This window comes from Podarcis tiliguerta (assembly GCF_965153285.1).
Source record: "Podarcis tiliguerta genome assembly, chromosome: 4".
NCBI classification, from domain to species: Eukaryota; Metazoa; Chordata; class Lepidosauria; order Squamata; family Lacertidae; genus Podarcis; species Podarcis tiliguerta.
This window is the reverse complement of record NC_139537.1, coordinates 11,944,341-11,965,006: the sequence shown is the minus strand read 5'-3', so window position 1 is coordinate 11,965,006 and position 20,666 is coordinate 11,944,341. Positions and strand designations below refer to the sequence as shown.

General features: G+C 46.2%; 1 protein-coding gene across 34 annotated transcripts in view; it reads left to right on the top strand.

The window, feature by feature from the left end:
* Window positions 1-20,666, top strand: part of DLG2 (discs large MAGUK scaffold protein 2) — a 901,255-nt gene that overhangs the window by 647,274 nt on the left and 233,315 nt on the right. For 32 of the 34 annotated variants that reach the window (XM_083436205.1, XM_083436206.1, XM_083436199.1 and 29 more), the window contains 2 exons: window positions 1,908-2,032; window positions 18,638-18,807. In XM_083436205.1, the coding sequence (XP_083292331.1) occupies window positions 1,908-2,032; window positions 18,638-18,807 (295 nt within the window). Of the gene's footprint in view, window positions 1-1,907; window positions 2,033-12,511; window positions 12,930-18,637; window positions 18,808-20,666 lie in introns of those variants that run through there. The other 2 variants (XM_083436202.1, XM_083436203.1) reach the window with 2 other exon arrangements.

Below are 20,666 nucleotides of genomic sequence, written 5' to 3'. Positions count from 1 at the left end.
GTGGGGGAGGAGATGCTGCATCTCCCCCCTTATTAACCGGGGGGGGGGCTGTTCAGTTCTGAGGGGGCTCCTTCAAAGGTGCTCATGCAAGTGAGCACCCCACAGGATCTGTGCCTTGTGTCAACAGCTGTTGAGCAGACACAGCAATTCTGTGGGGTGGAGGCAGGGAGGAGAACCAGGTAGCATCAGGCTTTTACCTTCTCCTCAAAAGATGCAGCCAGTAGTTAGGTAGGCCTCAGCTTATTGGTGGATTTTCCTGCCAGATGCTCCACCCTGTGAAAGCCCCAGAATGCTCAGTGACATTCCAGCAGACCCATAGCAATCCATGGCTATCTCAGCCTGACACCCAAATATCCCTCCTAGTAGGTCAAGTTTGGGCTTGGGACTCATAAGAACCCATTGCACACCCCTAGCAAGAATGTAAGAAGAGCCCTTCTAGAGAAGGCCATAGGTCCACCTAGCCCACCAGCCTGCAAAAAGGACCAGCCTGAAACTTCACTCTCCCCACTTGTGATGCCAAGATACCACCATGCTCAGTTCAGAAGCAGGGACAGAACCACCACAATGAAAAATGCTGCTAACCAGAAGATGGGTGTTTTGAGCCAACCCAGGGACTGTCTGGGGCAGAATTCATGCATTGTAAGGAGCTGAATTAGATGACCCTTGGGGTCCCTTCCAACTCTGATTATATGATTGGGGGGACTTTGAGCAAGGTGTCCTCACTGAGCCCCCATCGATGAATTGTCCCACCCTGGTTGCTCTTTCTCTGAGCCCAACACTCAGCCGCCTAAAGAGAGAGAGGTGCCAAGTGAGTGAATGGAGATGAATTCTTAATCATATCACCACTCATTTGGTTTGAGATGACAGGCAAGTTTGGAGGACCAGCAAGGTGCGGCAGCAGGACCCTTCAGGGACATAGGTGCCCATTTCCCCAACCCTTCGGGGACATAGGTGCCCATTTCCCCAACCCTTCGGCGACATAGGTGCCCATTTCCCCAACCCTTCGGGGACATAGGTGCCCATTTCCCCAACCCTTCGGGGACATAGGTGCCCATTTCCCCAACCCTTCAGGGATATAGGTGCCCATTTTTCCAACCCCTGTCACCAACACCAACTGAAGTCCTCAGCTCAAGCCATATAGGAAGCTGAGGTCCCTGTGGAATTCTACCATGTCTCTTCAAAGGAGCATTTATTGTAACCAAAGCAATTTAGCAAACTGTTGAGGATTTCTTTCTTTTCTTTAGGAAGCTTTTGAAAATAGCATTGAAGAGATGCCATTTATCTTAGTAAAGAGAGGGGATGTTTTGCAATGACAAAATAAGCTTGGGTTGTTAAAGTGGTGTGCGTTAAAGGCATCTTCTGCCAAGGCAGCATAGCTCTTTAGCAAATGGGGAGTGAATCGATAACACAGCACTTAAAATTCTGTGGACAGAGTCTGCTCTTCCCTCTGAAATTTACTGGTGTTTGGATTGCAAGGCTGAGTGCCATTTCCCACCGCCACCCTGCGAGCTTTGCTTTTATACAGGCAGGCACTTTGAGTCTAATGTTTTAAGCTAACAGTCATATTTGTGTAGTTGAGGCTAAGGTTGGCTGGTGCCCATTGGTACTAGTAGGGCTGGAGCCCAAACAGTAGGTGGAGCCAGAGACAAAGACAGGCAGAGCTAACGAATTCTTTTTATATATAAAAATAATTATATATTCTTAATGGACAAAGGCAACAGGCTGCGACGCCCCCTGGGTTTGTTGTAAGCAGGAAGGCTGGCAGGTGGAGGTCAGCTCAGGTCGGATTAGAGTTGGTGGTACCCCACTTGGATCAGCCTTCGCTAGTTGAGAACGATCGTCCTCCTATAACAGACAATAATTTTCTTTTCTTCTCCCCCCCCCCCCGTCCTTGTTATTTCCTTTAGGGGAATTCTGGCCTGGGTTTCAGCATTGCTGGAGGAACAGACAACCCACACATTGGGGATGATCCTGGGATATTTATTACTAAGATTATACCAGGAGGAGCTGCAGCAGAGGACGGAAGACTCAGGTAAATTCATGCATTTGTTGTCTAAAATGGGTGTCAAATATTTGGGTCTGTCCTGGGGGGAAAGCTTGGTGCTGTTGCAGGAAGGGAGGTTGAAAAGGCTTGAGCCAATGATGAAGTCAGCTAATTCTAGGTTTATCCTTCTCCTCCCTGAATTCTACAAGGGGTAAAAGTAAGGATTTTTCTGCATGGCCCTTGGAAATGCATTATTTTCCCACATCTGTTTTATACATTACTTGTGCATTGAAGTGAGGGGAAGATAGGGCTCATCAACCTGGAAAGGTAGCCCTTATAGGAGAAGGAAAACCCTGATCCTAAAACTCCCCTGCCTTGCAGGACATCTTTAGAGGAAGAAAGAGCTAAGGCGTAAACCCCAAATAAATCCCAAGTGGAGTCCCTAAGACGGTTGGATGCTGTCCTGTACGCCTCCTTCTGGCAACTCCTGCATCCAAGCTGGTGTCAAATGCATGGCTCCGCTCTCCTTTGGACCACATCAGTGAGGTCATGTAGCCTTATTGGAATTCACCGACTGGGTCTGCGTTGCTCCCGGACAGGAGGAAGGAAGTCAAATGACACCGAGGGTTGGTTCAGAGAAAGAGTTCTTTATTTCTGCTCTCCGGAACAGCAGAAAGGCACTTGCGTGGTCAGTCCACAGCAAGTCCAGAGAAAGAGAAATTTAATGCAGTATATATATCCTCCAGGCACCCTCTCCCCCTTCCCCAGGAATCCAGCCACATCAGCTTGTACACGAAGGTTGACATCACAGATGTTCCTGCTTCGTCACTCTTAACCATAAAAGGGTATTCCTTCCTATATTTCTGACCATAAAAGGGTATTCCTTCCTGTACTTCTGACCATAAAAGGATCTTCCTGTTCCTATTCTTATCTTGGAGCAAGAGGTCACCATCTCCAAGAACGCCCTCTGGCACTGTTCCCAGACTAGGTCTGTGCGTCTTTGTGGTCAGGATATAAGATAAGGCACAGACGTGCCTTCCCTGTTCTACTGGTACAGTCAAGGCCATCCTTGCCATCACAAACTGATAAAGGAGAGGGCTCTGGGCACTTGTTTATACAGCTGGGTTTTTGGCTCAAGAGCTCAAGTTAAAGCATTTTAGCTAAGGAAAAATAGGGATTTTGGTGCAGTTTCAAACTGCCTGCACAGTCAGTTTTGGGTTTGGGAAACCCATTCCTTCAGTCAAGAGGGGAGTCTTGTTGTCTGGCCAGCCCAGGACCTCCATGCACACTGCTCAGACTTGCACCCCAGAGAGACCACTTCAATGTTGAGTGGTCCAGTTTGACTTCACCCCTGAAGGCACACTCCATTGCCTTTTGAGACAGATGGATGCCAACAACAGAAGCACCCCTGCTTGTTAACCAATCTCACAGGTTGTTGTTAGATCTGATGTCCTGTTGCTCCTATTGAAAACCTTGCCCACACATCCCTTGTCCTCAAGCCCTATAAATCAATGGCACTACTTTCTGTCACTGCTTCTGATGGAAATAAGGAAAGAACATGCAGTGCCACACCCTGGGCTGATTGTAATTTAAGAAGGCAGGCAGGTGAGGGCTGACTGGGGACAGGTTGAGGACCCAAGCACAGTATCACTTTCTCTGAACCAGCCAAAACTCAAATTGGCCACCAGACTTTGCTCGGGTTTCTGCTGCTGTAGTCATTTTACAGCCTCCTGCCAGTTTAACATGCAACTAAAAATCTAGCCTTAAGTTTATTGAATGGAGCTAAAGGTATAATGAAGAAAAATACATCTAATTCTCTTCCCAACTGTGTAATCTTTGCTCTGCCTGTCTTTTTTTCTTTGTTGGGTTTTTCTTTCTTAAAAAAGAGAGAAACTGTGCAGCTGAATTGATTGCCAGGGTAAAGCAAGGAGATCAATTTTCCATCATTGCCATCCTTTATAGCGACTCACTCAATCTCTTGTAAGATTGCGAGATTCCTGCTTGACAAAAGCAATCTGTTTGAAAGAAACATATTGTGCAGCAACCGTAAACTTTGCGATAGAACCACTCAGTTAATATGACTCAGCCATTTGGAACAGGAATCTGTGGAGGAGCTAATTGTGGTCACTGGTGGGTTTAAGCTGTGTTTGCTACGCATAGGATTTCAGAAATCTGGCTGTGATCAGTCCTATAAACTAATGGAAACCTTGTCCTCCTAAGCATGGGTCTTAATGTAGCCAATTGGATGCAGTCCATGTACAAGGGGGAGCTATAAGGAGCCTCTGGGAAAGCCCAAAGTTTGCCACAGTACAAAAGTCTTTAGGGGGAGCAAACCCTATGTATAGGAACCCCTAAACAACCCAATCAGGACTGGGCATGCTCATTAGCAATGGAATGTTGACTGAGTGGTCTGGGGCAGAAACCAAAGGGAATGGAAATAGGTATTCTGGAACAGGGGGTGGCTGGCTGGTATCATAGAAAAGAGCTCCGGACTGCAACATTTTGTTGCAGAGCCCCCTTGTAGAATAACTGATTTCAAGTTAGGACTAGATCTTTTTTATTATTATCTTGAACAGACTTTTTTATCCTTGACCTCTGACCAGCTTGCATCTTGAAGTCACTTTGAACTGAGAAATAAAGAAATTGTGATATTTTTCTTTCTTTTTGGCAGAAGTGCACGAAATCTGTCGGCATGCTAGCCACTGTAGAGTGGATAAAGCCTGGCCAATGACATTTTAGAATAAAACAATAAAAGCAGTTGAAAACATTTAAAAAACGGGATGAACTAAGAGGATTAAACCACACACCAACCTTCTACATATCCAGATAGGCTTGTCTGAACAAAAAAATGTTTTTAGCAGGTGTCAAAAAGAGTAATGTAGCCACCTACCCAATGTCAATACAGTGGTACCTTGGGTTACATACGCTTCAGGTTACAGACTCCGCTAACGCAGAAATAGTGCTTCAGGTTAATAACTTTGCTTCAGGATGAAAACAGAAATCGTGTTCCGGCGGTGCAGCGGCAGCAGGAGGCCCCATTAGCTAAAGTGCTGCTTCAGGTTAAGAACAGTTTCAGGTTAAGAACGGACCTCCGGAACGAATTAAGTACTTAACCCGAGGTACCACTGTACACAGGGAGTTCCAAGTGTAGGTGGTGCCACACTAGCATATCAATTTCTTACAACTGCAGACTGAACATTGTGTGACACTGTGTAACAGCACCAGTTCTGCAGGCTAGGTGCTCATGGGATCAGTTTGGCTGCCCTTGTGGGGATTTGTGTGCAGTCTATATATTATTCCAAAATGCTTACCAGCTCAGGGCCAGTAGCTATGCAAATCTCTTGGTTGTGTGTGTGTGTGTGTGTTTGCAGACCTCTGGCAATGCTATTTGCTCAGTGCATAATTTAGCTGCAAGTTAATAAAGAAAGGAGACCTTCACCCTATTAAAAAAACAACATGCTTGTTTTGCAGGCAGCGGTAAATTAGAGCCTCCATTAACAGATTGTGTATGTTGCTTGCTTTATGTTGGGAAGTTTATGAGCTCATTAAGTTAGATCATTTCGGATTTCTGGGCGCATTTTTTGTTGTTTTTGTTTTCTTTTGCTGCTAACAGAAGAGTAATGGTCCTGGCACCAACTCAGCAGTGGAAGTGTTTCTGAAGTTCATAAGGGGAATATCTGGAACATGTCCAGATTCCTGCGCATGAGCTAGGAACGAAAATAAATCCAAATGCTTCATAAATAGGCACTTGAGGCATCCGTTACACTGGTCCAAATGCTGCTTCTTTTAATTGCAAGCTGATAACCAGATCTGATGGAGACAGAAGCAAAGTGTTCTGCCTTTTCTCTTTGCCCTTGTACGGCCAAGAACATGGGCTCTTCATTCATTCTCCTCCTGAACCCCTTCCAGTCACATTTCACAGGGAGCACCAATCTGGAGAAAAATACTAATGTGCTCCTCAGAATACTGGCTGGACCTGGGCGGATGGGAGCTCAGGGGAGAGAGATCTATTGTGAACAAACTTTAATCTGCAGGTGGAAGCTTCTTATTGAGGTTCCTCCATGCCCACCCATGCTAGCCACTGGATCTTTCTGGGCGGGAAGGAATTCAAGAAGGCTTCATGTTGCTTTTTTATGCTGCAGTATCATGGCTTGCTCCTTGGAAGATTCAGGATGAGTAATAGAAAGTACTTTTTTCATTTAGCACATAGTTAAACTACGGAGCTTGCTCCCCCAGGAGGCAACGACAACCACCAACTTGGATGGCTTTGAAAGAGGATTATCATGGAGGTTAAGTCTTACCAGTGGCTGCTAGTCATGACAGAGCCTCAAGCATGCTTCTGAATACCATTTGCTGGAAACTGCAGGAGGGGGAGAGTACTTGGGTCCTGCTTGTGGGCTTACCAGAGGCATCAGTGTGATGCCCTGGGAATCAGGCTCAGACTCGGAACCAGAGGAGTCTCAGTCGGCAGCGGAACCAAGTCTGGGGCCTGATTCTGAAGAGCCCCAGTCTGCACAGGTTCCCCTGCACCAAGCACCAGCTGGGCCGAGTCAAGGGCCTGAGCCTGCTCTGGTTCCAGATGCGGGGACCTCGTTGCCTTCAGCTGGGCCATCACTTACAGCTGCTCCACTACTGGTTGGGTCAGGGGAGGCTGAGGCGGCCCCTGGGTCTTGTAACCCACCAACATCTCCCAAGCCACAGAGACTAAGGTCTGAGAGAAGGAGAGACCTGAGTACTTGCAGGAGGAGTGCTCGCCTTCGGGCGAGACAGGGAGGTGAGTCACTGGGGGATCAGGACCGGCCATTACCCCAACAGAGATAAAAGGCTGTCAGACCCCGCCCCAGGTTGCGGGAGCAATGTTGCTGTTTGCTAGAACCTGCCTGTGACCCTGTGCCTGACCTAGCCTGGTTTCCTGCCTTGACCCTGTCGGACTGACTCTTTGCACAACCCTTGGATTCGGGACTGGACCTGGACTGCGTTGCTCGGGTTTACCCCTGGGCCCAGCACAATCTGGTTGGCCACTGTGAGAACAAAACGGTGGACAAGATGGGCCATTGGCCTGATCCCATAGGCTCTTCTTATGTCCTTATGTTCTTACGTGTTGCCTCCTTGTATACCCTGACTGAGTGACCGATACGTTCTATGGGTCTGACCTTTGGCTCTGCTGCTTGTTAAATGGCTCCCCCCCCCCCCGGCAATCATATTTATTGGTTTTCCTAATTTTTAATAAATCAGTGCCAAATTACATCATTTATTACAATTTCCCCCCAAAGTTGACTTCTCACTCTTCTTCCTAGATGTGTCCCTACTTACCCCCCATTGCTGGTTGATGTTACATATTTATTTCTAATTTACACTGCATTCCTTATATTCATTTTACTATTATTATTATTAATTATTTTTATTTGCTATATACTTGTTACATACATACAATAAAATGCATTTATACATCTCATACATTTTGCCTTAATTAACATATACCAAAAAAATGCAAAAAGAAAACAAGAATAAAAAATAGAAAAGAAGTAAAAAGAAAATATATTAAAAAGAAAATGAAAAGGGGAAAGAAGAAGAATAAGAAAGAAATTGGCAAAATTAACAGAAATAGTAAGAAATCAACCAAATGAAAAAATCAGGAGAGAATGGGATGTCTTTACAAATTATATGAAGAAGGTTGATTCTCCAAACTATGACTGGCTTAGTTTAGGCTAAAAACACAGGTAAAAAATTGTCTCTCCACAAGGGTTATAATGATTACAGACAACCAAAGATATGAGCCTACAGGAACGGTATAGTGGTCGAAGGAAGTCAACCTTCCTTTCTTTCTTTCTTTCTTTTTCAATTTTCAATTATTGATTTTTTTTAAATTCCCCTTTCCCATTATCCCCCAGCTGTCGATTTATCAGTTCCTGCTCATACATTTACATAACGATAACATACTCCCTTAAGGAACAAAAGAAGTTACACATCTCCTTGCCTGCTTGTTAAGTGGTTCCTGACTCACCTCAGAAAGAAGCTTTAAAGTTACTATTTTCTAAGTTCAAACAGCATTTCTAGCCAATGCAGCAAAATCAACTCTAAACCTCTCCCCTTGGATTTAAGAAGTATTCCTAGGTGCTTTCCTGGCCACCTATCTCAGAATGACTCACTCTGGACCCTCTTGGCCTTTCCTAGAACAAAGTGGGGAGATGGGGAGAGGCAGAATAACTACTACATATGCCACCAGATTACATAAATTGATAAAATGAGGAGAGGGTAGCAGTAGTGAGGAAGAGGAAGAGTTGGGTGGCAACTGTGGCTCAAGAGGAGCAATGTTTTATGCTGACCCTATCACAGTCTGTTGTTCATGGTCCAGCTTTGACAGAGAATGAAGAAGAAGAAGAAGAAGAGTTTGGATTTGATATCCCGCCTTTCACTCCCTTTAAGGAGTCTCAAAGCGGCTAACATTCTCCTTTCCCTTCCTCCCCCACAACAAACACTCTGTGAGGTGAGTGGGGCTGAGAGACTTCAAGGAAGTGTGACTGGCCCAAGGTCACCCAGCAGCTGCATGTGGAGGAGCGGAGACGCGAACCCGGTTCCCCAGATTATGAGACTACCGCTCTTAACCACTACACCACACTGGCTCTCATGAAGGACCAAGATGGTTTTAGAGGGCAATGAGTGGCAGCAGGGCCGTCTTAAGCATATGCAGGCCTGGGGTGCAAAGATCTACCTGGTGACCCAGGTTGCCCAGTCCCAGGCGTGCAGGAGGGTGGAGCTGGCTGGCCGCCTCAGCAGCTCATTGGCTCGGCCACCCCGAACTCGCAGCGCAGATCCGCCCACAGCAGAAGAGTCCACAGCGGCACTCCGACTGATGGGCAGGCTCTTCCCCGGACTCAACTCTCGGGCCCCAGACTCTCAGCCTGGCACCCCTGAAAGCCCAGTGCCCGGGTGCCCCACACCCCTAGCACCTATGGGTAAGATGGCCCTAAATGGCAGTAAGGTTGAAATCAGATCTTCTTGTGTTTCCGGGGTGACTGGTTTGTTGTTGTTTAGTCGTTTAGTCATGTCCAATTCTTGACCCCATGGACCAGAGCACGCCATGCTCTCCTGTCTTCCACCGCCTCCCGCAGTTTGGTCAAACTCATGTTGGTAGCTTTGAGAACACTGTCCAACCATCTAGTCCTCTGTCATCCCCTTCTCCTTGTGCCCTCCATCTTTCCCAACATCAGGGTCTTTCCCAGGGAGTCTTCTCTTCTCATGAGGTGGCCAAAGTATTGGAGCCTCAGCTTCAGGATCTGTCCTTCCAGTGAGCACTCGGGGCTGATTTCCTTAAGAATGGATAGGTTGATCTTTTTGCAGCCCATGGGATTCTCAAGAGTCTCCTCCAACACCATAATTCAAAATCATCAATTCTTTGGCGATCAGCCTTCTTTATGGTCCAGCTTTCACTTCCATACATCACTACTGGGAAACCCATAGCTTTTACTATACAGACCATAGCTTTTACTATACGGTGACTGGTTTGGCTCAGATTAAATTGAGCCAATCTCATTTGAACTGAGGGCAGAAGCTGAATCCATAGCTAGTTCTGAAATATTATTTATCACGCCAGGAGTTGTAAAAGTTAAAGACAAGTAAAGCCCGAGCCACTGGTTGTTGTTTTTTTCAGTCTACAAAATGTGTTGATTACTATCTCCCGGGAAATTGCACAGAGTTTTAAGAAGGCTGCAGAATCCAAAACCAGTATTGTGAGGCTTAACCCAGATGATTGTTTCATCAGTGGCTCTGCACTCTGCTGCAGCAATTATGAGGATTAAATAGCCCTGTAATCATTTGGAAGGAGTGGAGCAGGGGGAACTATTAAGGTCTTTGCTGAGTTTTGTATTAGTCAGGGAAGGAAATGTCACACATCCAGTCCCATTGCATACAATGGCTCCAAATGCTGCCATTTCCTCCTTTTGATGCAAAAGCTGCTTCTCAAATAGTGAAAACAGGGACCCCAGTTCTCATACTCCCCCTGCCATGTGCCCCTGAAGGCTCTGTACCTTTGTGTACTACATTCGTCATTTTACTTTGCAACAGACTGTCCCGTCCCCCGTCCCCCAATTCAAAAGATAAGTCACAGTTTTTCACCCTCTGGTGTGTATGTGGTGTCTAGTTTAGCACAGAAGTTCCCAAACTGTACCAACAGTGGCCAAAAAGCCTCATTCAGCTCATCTGCAGCTCATCTGTAAGTGTGTGGTGGAAGACAGGAGACGGCACATCAGTCACATCAAATACAGTGGTACCTCAGGTTACATACGCTTCAGGTTACAGATGCTTCAGGTTACAGACTCCGCTAACCCAGAAATATTACCTCGGGTTAAGAATTTGGCTTCAGGATGAGAACAGAAATTGTGCTCCAGCGGCGTGGCGGCAGCAGGAGGCCCCATTAGCTAGAGCGGTGCTTCAGGTTAAGAACAGTTTCAGGTTAAGAACAGACCTCCGGAACGAATTAAGTACTTAACCCGAGGTACCACTGTACTCATATTGATTCTGAATTGCATTCGAACTTCTTTTATTTCTTCTTAGGTTGCATTTTATCATATTGCCATTTGAACTCTGTGGAACTCAAACTGCAGTAGGGAAAAAATATGCCATATGTAAGAAATAAAAGATGAAATAAAACATTCATTAAAATTGTACAGCATCTTGCAAGGTACGTTGGAATTGCTACAACAGGCAGAGAATCCATACAGTGCTTCTCCAAGACCCTCAGCAATTTTGAAGTGGTCCAGGGCATGGGAATTTGGGGACCCTCTGGGCTAGCAACAAGATGTTGTGGTGTAGAGAATTGCAGGCACCATTTTCCACCCCTGTTGTCAGTAGGGCTGGAAGGATCTGCCAACTTTAGTTCTCCCAGTTCTTCATCCCCCCCCTCCCCCAGTCTTCAGTTCTCCACATTTCTGCAGCATTTAGTGAATTTCTGAAGAACATTTATCAGCATTTTAGCATGGATTTCTCTTAAACATTTTTGTTTGCAGTTTTGACTAACGTATCCATTTTTGCAAGCAATTTTTTCCTCAGCTAACATATTTTTGTATGTTGTTTTCAATAATAATAATAATATTTTATTTATACCCCGCCCATCTGGCTGGGTTTCCCCAGCCACTCTGGGCGGCTCCCAATCAAACATTAAAAACACAATACAGCGTTAAAAATTTAAAACTTCCTTAAACAGGGCTGCCTTCAGATGTCTTCTAAAAGTCAGATAATTTTTATTTCCTTGACATCTAATGGGAGGGCGGTTCCACAGGGTGGGCACCACCACCGAGAAGGCCCTCTGCCTGGTTCCCTGTAACCTCACTTCTTGCAGTGAGGGAACTGCCAGAAGGCCCTCAGAGCTGGACCTCAGTGTCCGGGCTGAACAATGGGGGTGGAGATGCTTCTTCAGGTATACTGGGCCAAAGCCATTTAGGGCTTTAAAGGTCAGCACCAACACTTTGAATTGCACTCAGAAACATACTGGGAGCCAATGCAGGTTTCTCAGGACTGGTGTTATATGGTCCCAGCGGCGATTCCCAGTCACCAGTCTAGCTGCCGCATTCTGAATTAGTTGTAGTTTCCGGGTCACCTTCAAAGGTAGCCCCACATAGAGCGCATTGCAGTAGTCCAAGCAAGATATAACTAGAGTATGCAGCAGTCTGGTGAGACAGTCCATGGGCAGTAGGGTCTCATCCTGCGTACCAGATGGAGCTGGTAGACAGCTGCCCTTGACACAGAATTGACCTGCACCTCCATGGACAGCTGTGAGTCCAAAATGACTCCCAGGCTGTGCACCTGGTCCTTCAGGGGCACAGTTACGCCATTCAGGACCAGGGAGTCCTCCACACCTGCTCACCCCCTGTCCCCCAAGAACATTACTTCTGTTTTGTCCGGATTCAACCTCAATCCATTAGCCACCATCCATCCCCTAACCATCTCCAGACATTCACACAGGACCTTCACTGCCCTCACAGGTTCCCATTTAAAAGAGAAGTAGAGCTGGGTATCATCACGTGTTCATTTTTATCTTCTTATGTCTCCTACCCTGGTTCCACTTGCAGCAACAAAGAAGCATTGCCCCTCTTCCTTGCACGAGCTATTTCGCTGTTTCCATATTATTCTTCCCGAAACTGATTTTTCCCTCCCCCACCACTTTGCTAGATGTTCCACCCTAATTTAAACCAGTTGGAAGTCCATAAAGACTTCCTTCCTCTGTAGTTTGTAACAATGTGTGGTCGTCCTCGTTGCTGAGACCCATTCCTTGCAGCACGCTGTAATTTGGCATGTTTTGCTTTGACAAACGCACTAATGAAGGGTGTGGCTTTGTTTTGGTTTTTTGCATGTTTCGACAAGAGGTTGCAAAGTGAGTTTTCTCAGTTCCCTTCTCCACCTTCTCGAAAGGTGGAGAATCCTCTTGCTTCAGAGTGATTATGTCTCTTCCCAACTTATTTTTGAAAAATAAAAATGGGCGGAATTTTGGCTGGCAGGCTTGTTGTGACTCTTTAATTTGTTAGTGTGCATGTGTGTCTAGTACTAAGAGAGAGCGAGGGAGAGCGAGATGAAAGTTGCTTGCAACACTCCTAATTTGGACTAGGCCTTTGGGGAGGTATGTGTTGCAACCGGTTTTCCTGCGTCAACACGAACCTGCTTTGAGTAGTTTGCGAGCGGCTTTTCTGGGGCTTGGATTAACAGGTGGCAGATACCAAAAAGAGCTCTTTTTCTTTGTCTGCGTTCTCTTCTTAAACGAAAAGTGAGGCTCTCCTCCTCCTCCCTCGGTTGTACCTGAAGGGGAGCTGTGTTCTGTGCAAGCTTTTGTCGCTGCCCTCGCCCACCTGCTCTGCAGAGCAGCATCTTTGAAAACTCCTCTGAGGGATTTGAGTACTTTGCATTCTCCAGAGCTCAGAGAACAGAGAGCAACTGCTTAGACCAGGAGGAAGGAGTAAGTAGAGGCCTCTTTCTAGCCTTTTGGTCTTTTCTCAGATCCGGAAAGACAAAGGGGGAAGGAAATTGATTCCTTCCTCTCCTGGCTGCTTGCAAATGGGAAGGAGGGGCAGGAATCTGCCATCACATCCTGGTCCTCTCTGCCTGCCATTTCTTATTAATTCTTTGCACTTGAACTGCACCTGTGTGTAAAGTACTGTGTTCTCCCTCCCTTGGTGTATAGCTTGCTAGTGTCTGCTGAATTTGTCCCCAATACTGGCTCTTACCAACCTGTTTCACTGACACCTACCTGCCTGTTTCCTTCTTTGTGTTTCACTGACACAAAAGTGCAAACTGTGAAATTATGGATGACATCCAGCAATGTCTGCTCACTTGCATAATAGAAATCTGCTTGTACGATGGGACTTCGGGTTTTTCTTCTCCCCCTCTATACTCTCCATCTGCTCCAGAGGGGCTCTATAGCCTTCCAAGGAGCAGAGTTTTGGGGGTGGGGTTGGGTGCATGATCTGGGGAAGATAAAGGAATCTGGTTGTGCCGCTGCAGTTGTATAATAATAATAAATAATCAATTTTATTTATATCCCGCCCTCCCCAGCCGAAGCCGGGCTCAGGGCGGCTAACAACAATAAAATAATACAACATTCTAAAATTAATTCAACTCAAATTGATGACAACCATTTGGCTAAAGTTCTGTGAAGATGGCCAAAGGAGGGAGTCAGGCTGTGCCCTGGCCAAAGGCCTGGTGGAACAGCTCTGTCTTGCAGGCCCTGCGGAAAGATGTCAAGTCCCGCAGGGCTCTAGTCTCTTGTGACAGAGCCTTCCACCAGATTGGAGCAGCAGCCGAAAAAGCCCTGGCTCTATTTGAGGCCAGCCTAACCTCTCTGTGGCCTGGGACCTTCAGGATGTTTTTGTTTGAAGACCGTAAGTTCCTCTGTGGGACATACCAGGAGAGGCGGTCCCATAGGTACGAGGGTCCTAGGCCGTACCATGGTGTTTCTTCTCTCTGTGTTCCTCCAAGTGGTTATTTCTCCTCTGGTCACTCTTGTACATAGCTGTCAACTTTTCCCTTTTCTTGCAAGGAATCCTATTTGGAATAATGGAAATTCCCTTAAAAAATGGGAAACGTTGACAGCTATGCTCCTGTACATGACCTGACTGCCTGTCTCCAGCCACTACGGTCATCTGCAAGGGCTTCCCACATGGCAAGGTTGATGTTGCTGACCTTCATACCAAAGAGTGCACTCCCAGATTTAGGTGCACAGCTAAATATGTGAGGCACAGCCTCTTGCAGTTGTGTATCAGGTATTTATATCAGGAATCTGGGATATAGCTGGGGCTCCCTGCAGAATGTACACTTGGGGGCAACCCTGGGTTTGCCGCATGTAATGCATGGAACGGTCCTGTGTCCTTAAAGCAAAGAGGTCTTCCGATATCTGAAACTCGAGCCAAATGTAGCTGAGCCTGAACTTCAGCTCTTGAGATGGACAGTGACGATTAGCATTCACTGCACAGTGACAAAATTGCTGTTTGGGGCAGCTGTGGTTAGACGGGAAGATTGGGGAGGAGGAAATGAATGCCATACCTCAGCTCTTAACTCTACCTGCTCCTCTAGCGTTAATGTGATCATGAGTCACTCTGCTGAACTGAAATTCCTTTGTCAATAAAAAAGAAAAATTCCGTCATTTTGCATAGAGTGTGTGTTTTATTAGTGAGGCTCATTATCTTCTGAATAGGAGTGGAAGTACTTTCTCAAAGCTGCCGCTGCTGCTTGCTGTGCATCTGCAATATCTGCCGTCTAAGAAGTATTTCTAATCATGCATTGTTCATTCCGGAGAAATGAGCCCTTCATGCCCACCCCACCCCTATCCAACTACAATGAGAAGATTATACTGCAGTAGTAGTTTCACTAGGAGATTTATTTCCCTAGTGGTAGAACGTAACTCAGTGCTTTGCATGCAGAAAGGCCCAGGTCCAATTATTGGCATCTCCATCTAGAGCTGGGAGTGTCCCATGAGGGATAGCTCAGCACGAGACTCTTAATCTCAGCGTTGTGAGTTCAAGCCCCAGGTTGGGTGAAAAATTCCTGAATTTCATGGGGTTGGACTAGATGACTGTTGTGGTCCCTTGAAATTATACAAACCTGCGATTCTGATTCTGTGAAACTCTGGCAAGCCACTGCCAATCAGTGTTGATGATATGGAGTTAGATGGACCAATGGTCTGACTCAGTATAAGGTTGTTGTTTAGTCGTTTAGTGTCCGACTCTTCGTGACCCCATGGACCAGAGCACGCCAGGCACTCCTGTCTTCCACTGCCTCCCGCAGTTTGGTCAGACTCATATTTGTAGCTTCGAGAACACTGTCCAACCATCTCTCTCGTCCCCTTCTCCTTGTGCCCTCCATCTTTCCCAGCATCAGGGTCTTTTCCAGGGAGTCTTCTCTTCTCATGAGGTGGCCAAAGTATTGCAGCCTCAGCTTCACGATCTGTCCTTCCAGTGAGTACTCAGGGCTGATTTCCTTCAGAATGAAGAGGTTTTATCTTCTTGCAGTCCATGGGACTCTCAAGAGTCTCCTCCAGCACCATAATTCCAAAGCATCAATTCTTCGGCGATCAGCCTTCTTTATGGTCCAGCTCTCACTTCCATACATCACTATTGGGAAAACCTTAGCTTTAACTATATGGGCCTTTGTTGGCAAGGTGATGTCTCTGCTTTTCAAGATGCTGTCAGGATCAGCTAGCTTCCTTTATTGAGGGAAGGGCCATAGCTCAGTGGGAGAGCCTTGCATGCAGAAGTCCCAGGTTCAATCCCCAGTATCTCTGGGAAGCGATGGAAATGTTCCCTGTCTTGAAAAAGCATGGAGAGCCACTACCAGGCAGTGTCAAAAATACAGTGGCATGGATCAGTGATATGACTCTGTATAAGGCAGCTTCCTATGTTCCTTGTCTGCTCATTACGAACATGACTATCATAGAATCATAGAATCATAGAGTTGGAAGAGACCACAAGGGCCATCGAGTCCAACCCCCTGCCAAGCAGGAAACACCATCAGAGCACTCCTGACATATGGTTGTCAAGCCTCTGCTTAAAGACCTCCAAAGAAGGAGACTCCACCACACTCCTTGGCAGCAAATTCCACTGTCGAACAGCTCTTACTGTCAGGAAGTTCTTCCTAATGTTTAGGTGGAATCTTCTTTCTTGTAGTTTGGATCCATTGCTCCGTGTCCGCTTCTCTGGAGCAGCAGAAAACAACCTTTCTCCCTCCTCTATGTGACATCCTTTTATATATTTGAACATGGCTATCATATCACCCCTTAACCTCCTCTTCTCCAGGCTAAACATGCCCAGCTCCCTTAGCCGTTCCTCATAAGGCATCGTTTCCAGGCCTTTGACCATTTTGGTTGCCCTCCTCTGGACACGTTCCACTTTGTCAGTGTCATTCTTGAACTGTGGTGCCCAGAACTGGACACAGTACTCCAGGTGAGGTCTGACCAGAGCAGACATATCAATATATGCCATCTGTGCAAAGTGGGTTTTTTGTGGGAGGGGGGCTGCAACATTGGCTCCTCCTACTGACTCACTCCCAAGCAAGACAAGGCATGGGCAAAATGGCTCTTTAAGACCCCACCCTCAAGAGGCAGAGGTGGTGGCCTTCCTTCAACCAGCTCAGCTGCTCACTACCCTCGTCCTGCATTTTGCCTCCATGGGTGTGCACCTCAAGTGCATAAGAAAGAAGAAATCCTGTTCAAACTGGAGAAGAGGGTGTTAAACAGCCTCCCTGGAAGGGAGTGGTTGAAGTGTCTTAACTAGAGCCGAGCTGAAATTACTCATAGGACATTTTAGGGAGGCAAATTCTGGTGATTTCTTTTTTCTCGTTCTTTTCAAAAGCTGAGAGCTGCTTTGCTGAATGCGGAACCATTTTTTATTTTATTTTTAAAGTGTGGCAGTCACCATTGCCCCTCACAATGCTCCAGAAGTGACGCTATGCCTGGGGAATTGTGGAGGGTGCAAAACTGGAAACATCTTAGGTGGGAAATGGTGTGGTGCTTCTTGTGGGTGAACCTGGACGATATTACACAAAATGAAGTCCCCCAATGATTTCTTGCATTAAATTAAAAACAAACAAACAAACACCTCTTTCATATTAAAAACTTACCAACAACGTTCCAGAAAAGGGAATGAGAGGGAATCTCTTTCTGCGGTTTGCCAACTCTCGAAGAATAAGTTGTTCAGTTTTGTTTATTGGAAAAGCTCGTTTAATAATTGCACTTACATCTCAAATTGCCCCACTGTAGTCCTAGAGTTATGCAACAGAAGACAAGCCTAATGGATCAGGCCAATGTCCCATAATGTCCAGAATCCTGTTCCCACAGTGACCAAGCCAGGTGCAAGATCATTTTACCCACTTGTAATTTACCAGCGGACGCGGGTGGCGCTGTGGGCTAAAGCCTCAGCGCCTAGGGCTTGCCGATCAAAAGGTCAGCGGTTTGAATCCCCGTGGCGGGGTGCGCTCCCGTTGTTCGGTCCCAGCGCCTGCCAACCTAGCAGTTCGAAAGCACTCTCGGGTGCAAGTAGATAAATAGGGACCATTTACTAGTTGGAAGGTAAATGGCGTTTCTGTGTGCAGCTCTGGCTCGCCAGAGCAGCGATGTCACGCTGGCCACGTGACCCGGAAGTGTCTTCGGACAGCGCTGGCCCCCAGCCTCTTTGAGTGAGATTGGCACACAACCCTAGAGTCTGTCAAGACTGGCCCGTACGGGCAGGGGTACCTTTACCTTTACCTTAATTTACCAGCAACTTGTGTTAAGAGACATACAAATCCTTTGCTTCTCCTCCTCCTCCTCCTCCTCAGCTTCCTCCCATCTCTTGAGCATCAACCATGAACTAGGCAGTCCTATCATCAATTCTCTTTTTGCTGCACTGACAGCCATTTTGCACTGGCACACACAGCATTTGAATAAAAGATATGAGTACTTAGGGCTGCCATACATCTGGGATACATAGCCACGATTTGTCCGTCGAAAATGGTGTCCAGGCATATGGCAGCCTATATTGGAAGTAATTATTTTTGGGGTGGTTCCCCCCCCCCAAAAATGGTTAAAAGCTTTGTTATTGTTGTTGATATTTTGCAAAAATAAAATAGAGCCTAACAGCTTTTGTGTGCCGATTGTCGCTTCTTGAAATATGGCAACCCATACTAGCACTTCATTTATTTTATATACCAAAAAATAAGAAGGGAATGGAGCCATGAACAGTGTCTGCGTGTGTGTAATATACATCTTAAATGAGAAAAGGGCATATTGCTGGATTGAGATGAAAGCCATCAAGTGAATAGAGAACCAAGGCTGGCCTTAGGTGTATTAATTTCAATAAGTAATTTCCTTATGGAGTAAAACTCCAGCGTGCAGCAGGGTGCCTTTCAATACAATTTCATTACGGAAGGACCTGCTTTTTAATAGTGCTGGGAAGAAGCATGCTGAGCACAAAGGGATGAAGGGATTTTTTTGGCAGGGGGGTGAAGGGAACACATCTATAAATGACTGCCAAAGGGACCTCAGAAAGATCTGATTTGTTCTTATGCAAATGGGGTGTATCTATCATGGTCTATCTGTGCCTTCGCCATTCCCTAGAAAATATACCAGTGACTCTCTTTCTCGGTTTGGCATCAGAAGGCTCAGTCTCTCTGTTACATTGTCCTCCTCCTCTCCAGAGTCAACGACTGCATCTTGCGGGTGAATGAAGTCGACGTCTCTGAAGTTTCGCACAGCAAAGCCGTCGAGGCCCTGAAGGAAGCTGGCTCCATAGTGCGACTCTACGTCCGTCGGAGGAGACCTATTCTGGAGACTGTTGTCGAAATCAAACTGTTCAAAGGGCCGAAAGGTAATGAGGAAATACTGAAAGAAAAGTGGGGGTAGGTGGGGAGACACAGGAACAGTGGCATAGCGTGGGAGGTGCAGGGGGGCCGGCCACACCGGGCACAACATCTGGGGGGTGCGCTCGCACTTGCAGCTCTCTGCCCCTACCGGGTTAGGGGGCGCAAATTACTTGCCTTGCCCCGGGTGCTGACAACCCACGCTACACCACTGCACAGGAAGCTGTCCTTTGGCCAGATCAAACTGTGGTTGTGCTGCGATGTTTGTGATGGTTTGCGATGTGGTGGGTGAGCACCATGGCTGCACACTGCTCCATCTTTATCACGTCACCGAGGGCTCACTCATCCAGACTTCCTTTTGCATTGTGCTTTCCAGACACAGGCCTGTGCTTTAAAGTTCAGTGTATGAGCAAGGTTGTTTTGTTTTGTTTTGTTCTGTTTTGTTTTGTTTGCCCTGGTACATTCCCCAGGAGAACCCACATTTTACTGCTGAATCAGAGCAAATGGCAATCCGCAAAAAAATAAAATAAATACCCAATTGCCATTGGCTCCAAATCAGCTGTAAAATGCAGTTGCACCGGGAAAAGCACCAGGACCAAATAAAGAACACTTTCAGACACAAAGCTTTAAAGTCTGGACCTGGACCTAGAAATACATCTCAAAATGAAGTCTGGATTAGCCCTAAACCTCCGTTTTCCATTACACCTGAACCAGGAAACTCTGGTTTAATGTTGGTTTATGAACCGTGATAAGCCACGATTAGATACTGATGCCTCCCTCTGCACATGCAGAGTTGTACCTTTCCCATGGATGTAGGTCTCACAGCCTCAGTGCTGGATTACACCCTGTGGAAGCCCCTAGGCAGTCAAAATCTCGGGGGGCCTCCTCGCAAATTATCTCCTAATACGTTTTTGAGTTTACCGACCAACCATTTTAATAAGCCAATTTTATTACACGGAACAAACGTTAGCAATTATTGATGTTATAAAACAAACCAAATCATGATCAAGATCAAATCAATATTATTTTGATCCCTAAAAAGTGGTGCCTATTTGGTAACCCGCCGCTGCAGAGCCGGACCCCCAACAGCTCACCATGGGTTGACCTGCACATTGTGCCCATTTGAAAGCATCACTGCCATTCGGAATTGGGTGGTTTTCTTCAACTTGTATTTAGCCTCACTCCCTCTGTGTTCCGACTGACATCCTCATGCTCTGCACTTCCTGTTCCTTGTTCCACATCATTGGCTAGTGGGAGTTGGGAAATGCAAAACATGATGATGTCAGGACATTGGGTGGCGTTACTTTATGAAGCAGAAGGCAAGTAGCTTGAGATGCCTCTTGGCAATGTTTTGTTTTGAATCAGCAGTTCAGTGTCGGATGCAACCCCATATTAGAGCAGGGCTGGATATTTAAGCAGGTATTTGACACAATTCTCAGTTTCTGAGGAAGATGGATGTGAAAAGAACTAAAGTTAGCATATTCGTTTAGCTTTTGATAAACCAGCAGGAAATAATTTTGCTTGGTGTTACCTTGCAGGGAAAAAAAGAAATTACATGCTGGCACTCTGATGTCAAGATCCTTGTGAAGATTTCATTTTTAGTTGTGGTGCCTGAAACAATTCTGCTTTACTAAGTGTGTGTGTCTGTGTGTATATGTGTGTGTGTGTGTGTGTGTGAGAGAGAGAGAGAGAGAGAGAGAGAGAGAGAGATGGACAGACAGACAGACATTAAATGCTTTTATAACCAGCTGTTGTTTGTAACTGCTTGGTATTTCAAATATTGATTTGATCATTCATGCATTCTGGATACGAGATTCGCTCACACACATATGCATTAGCACCTGAATTTTGCTGTTGACGTAGGATT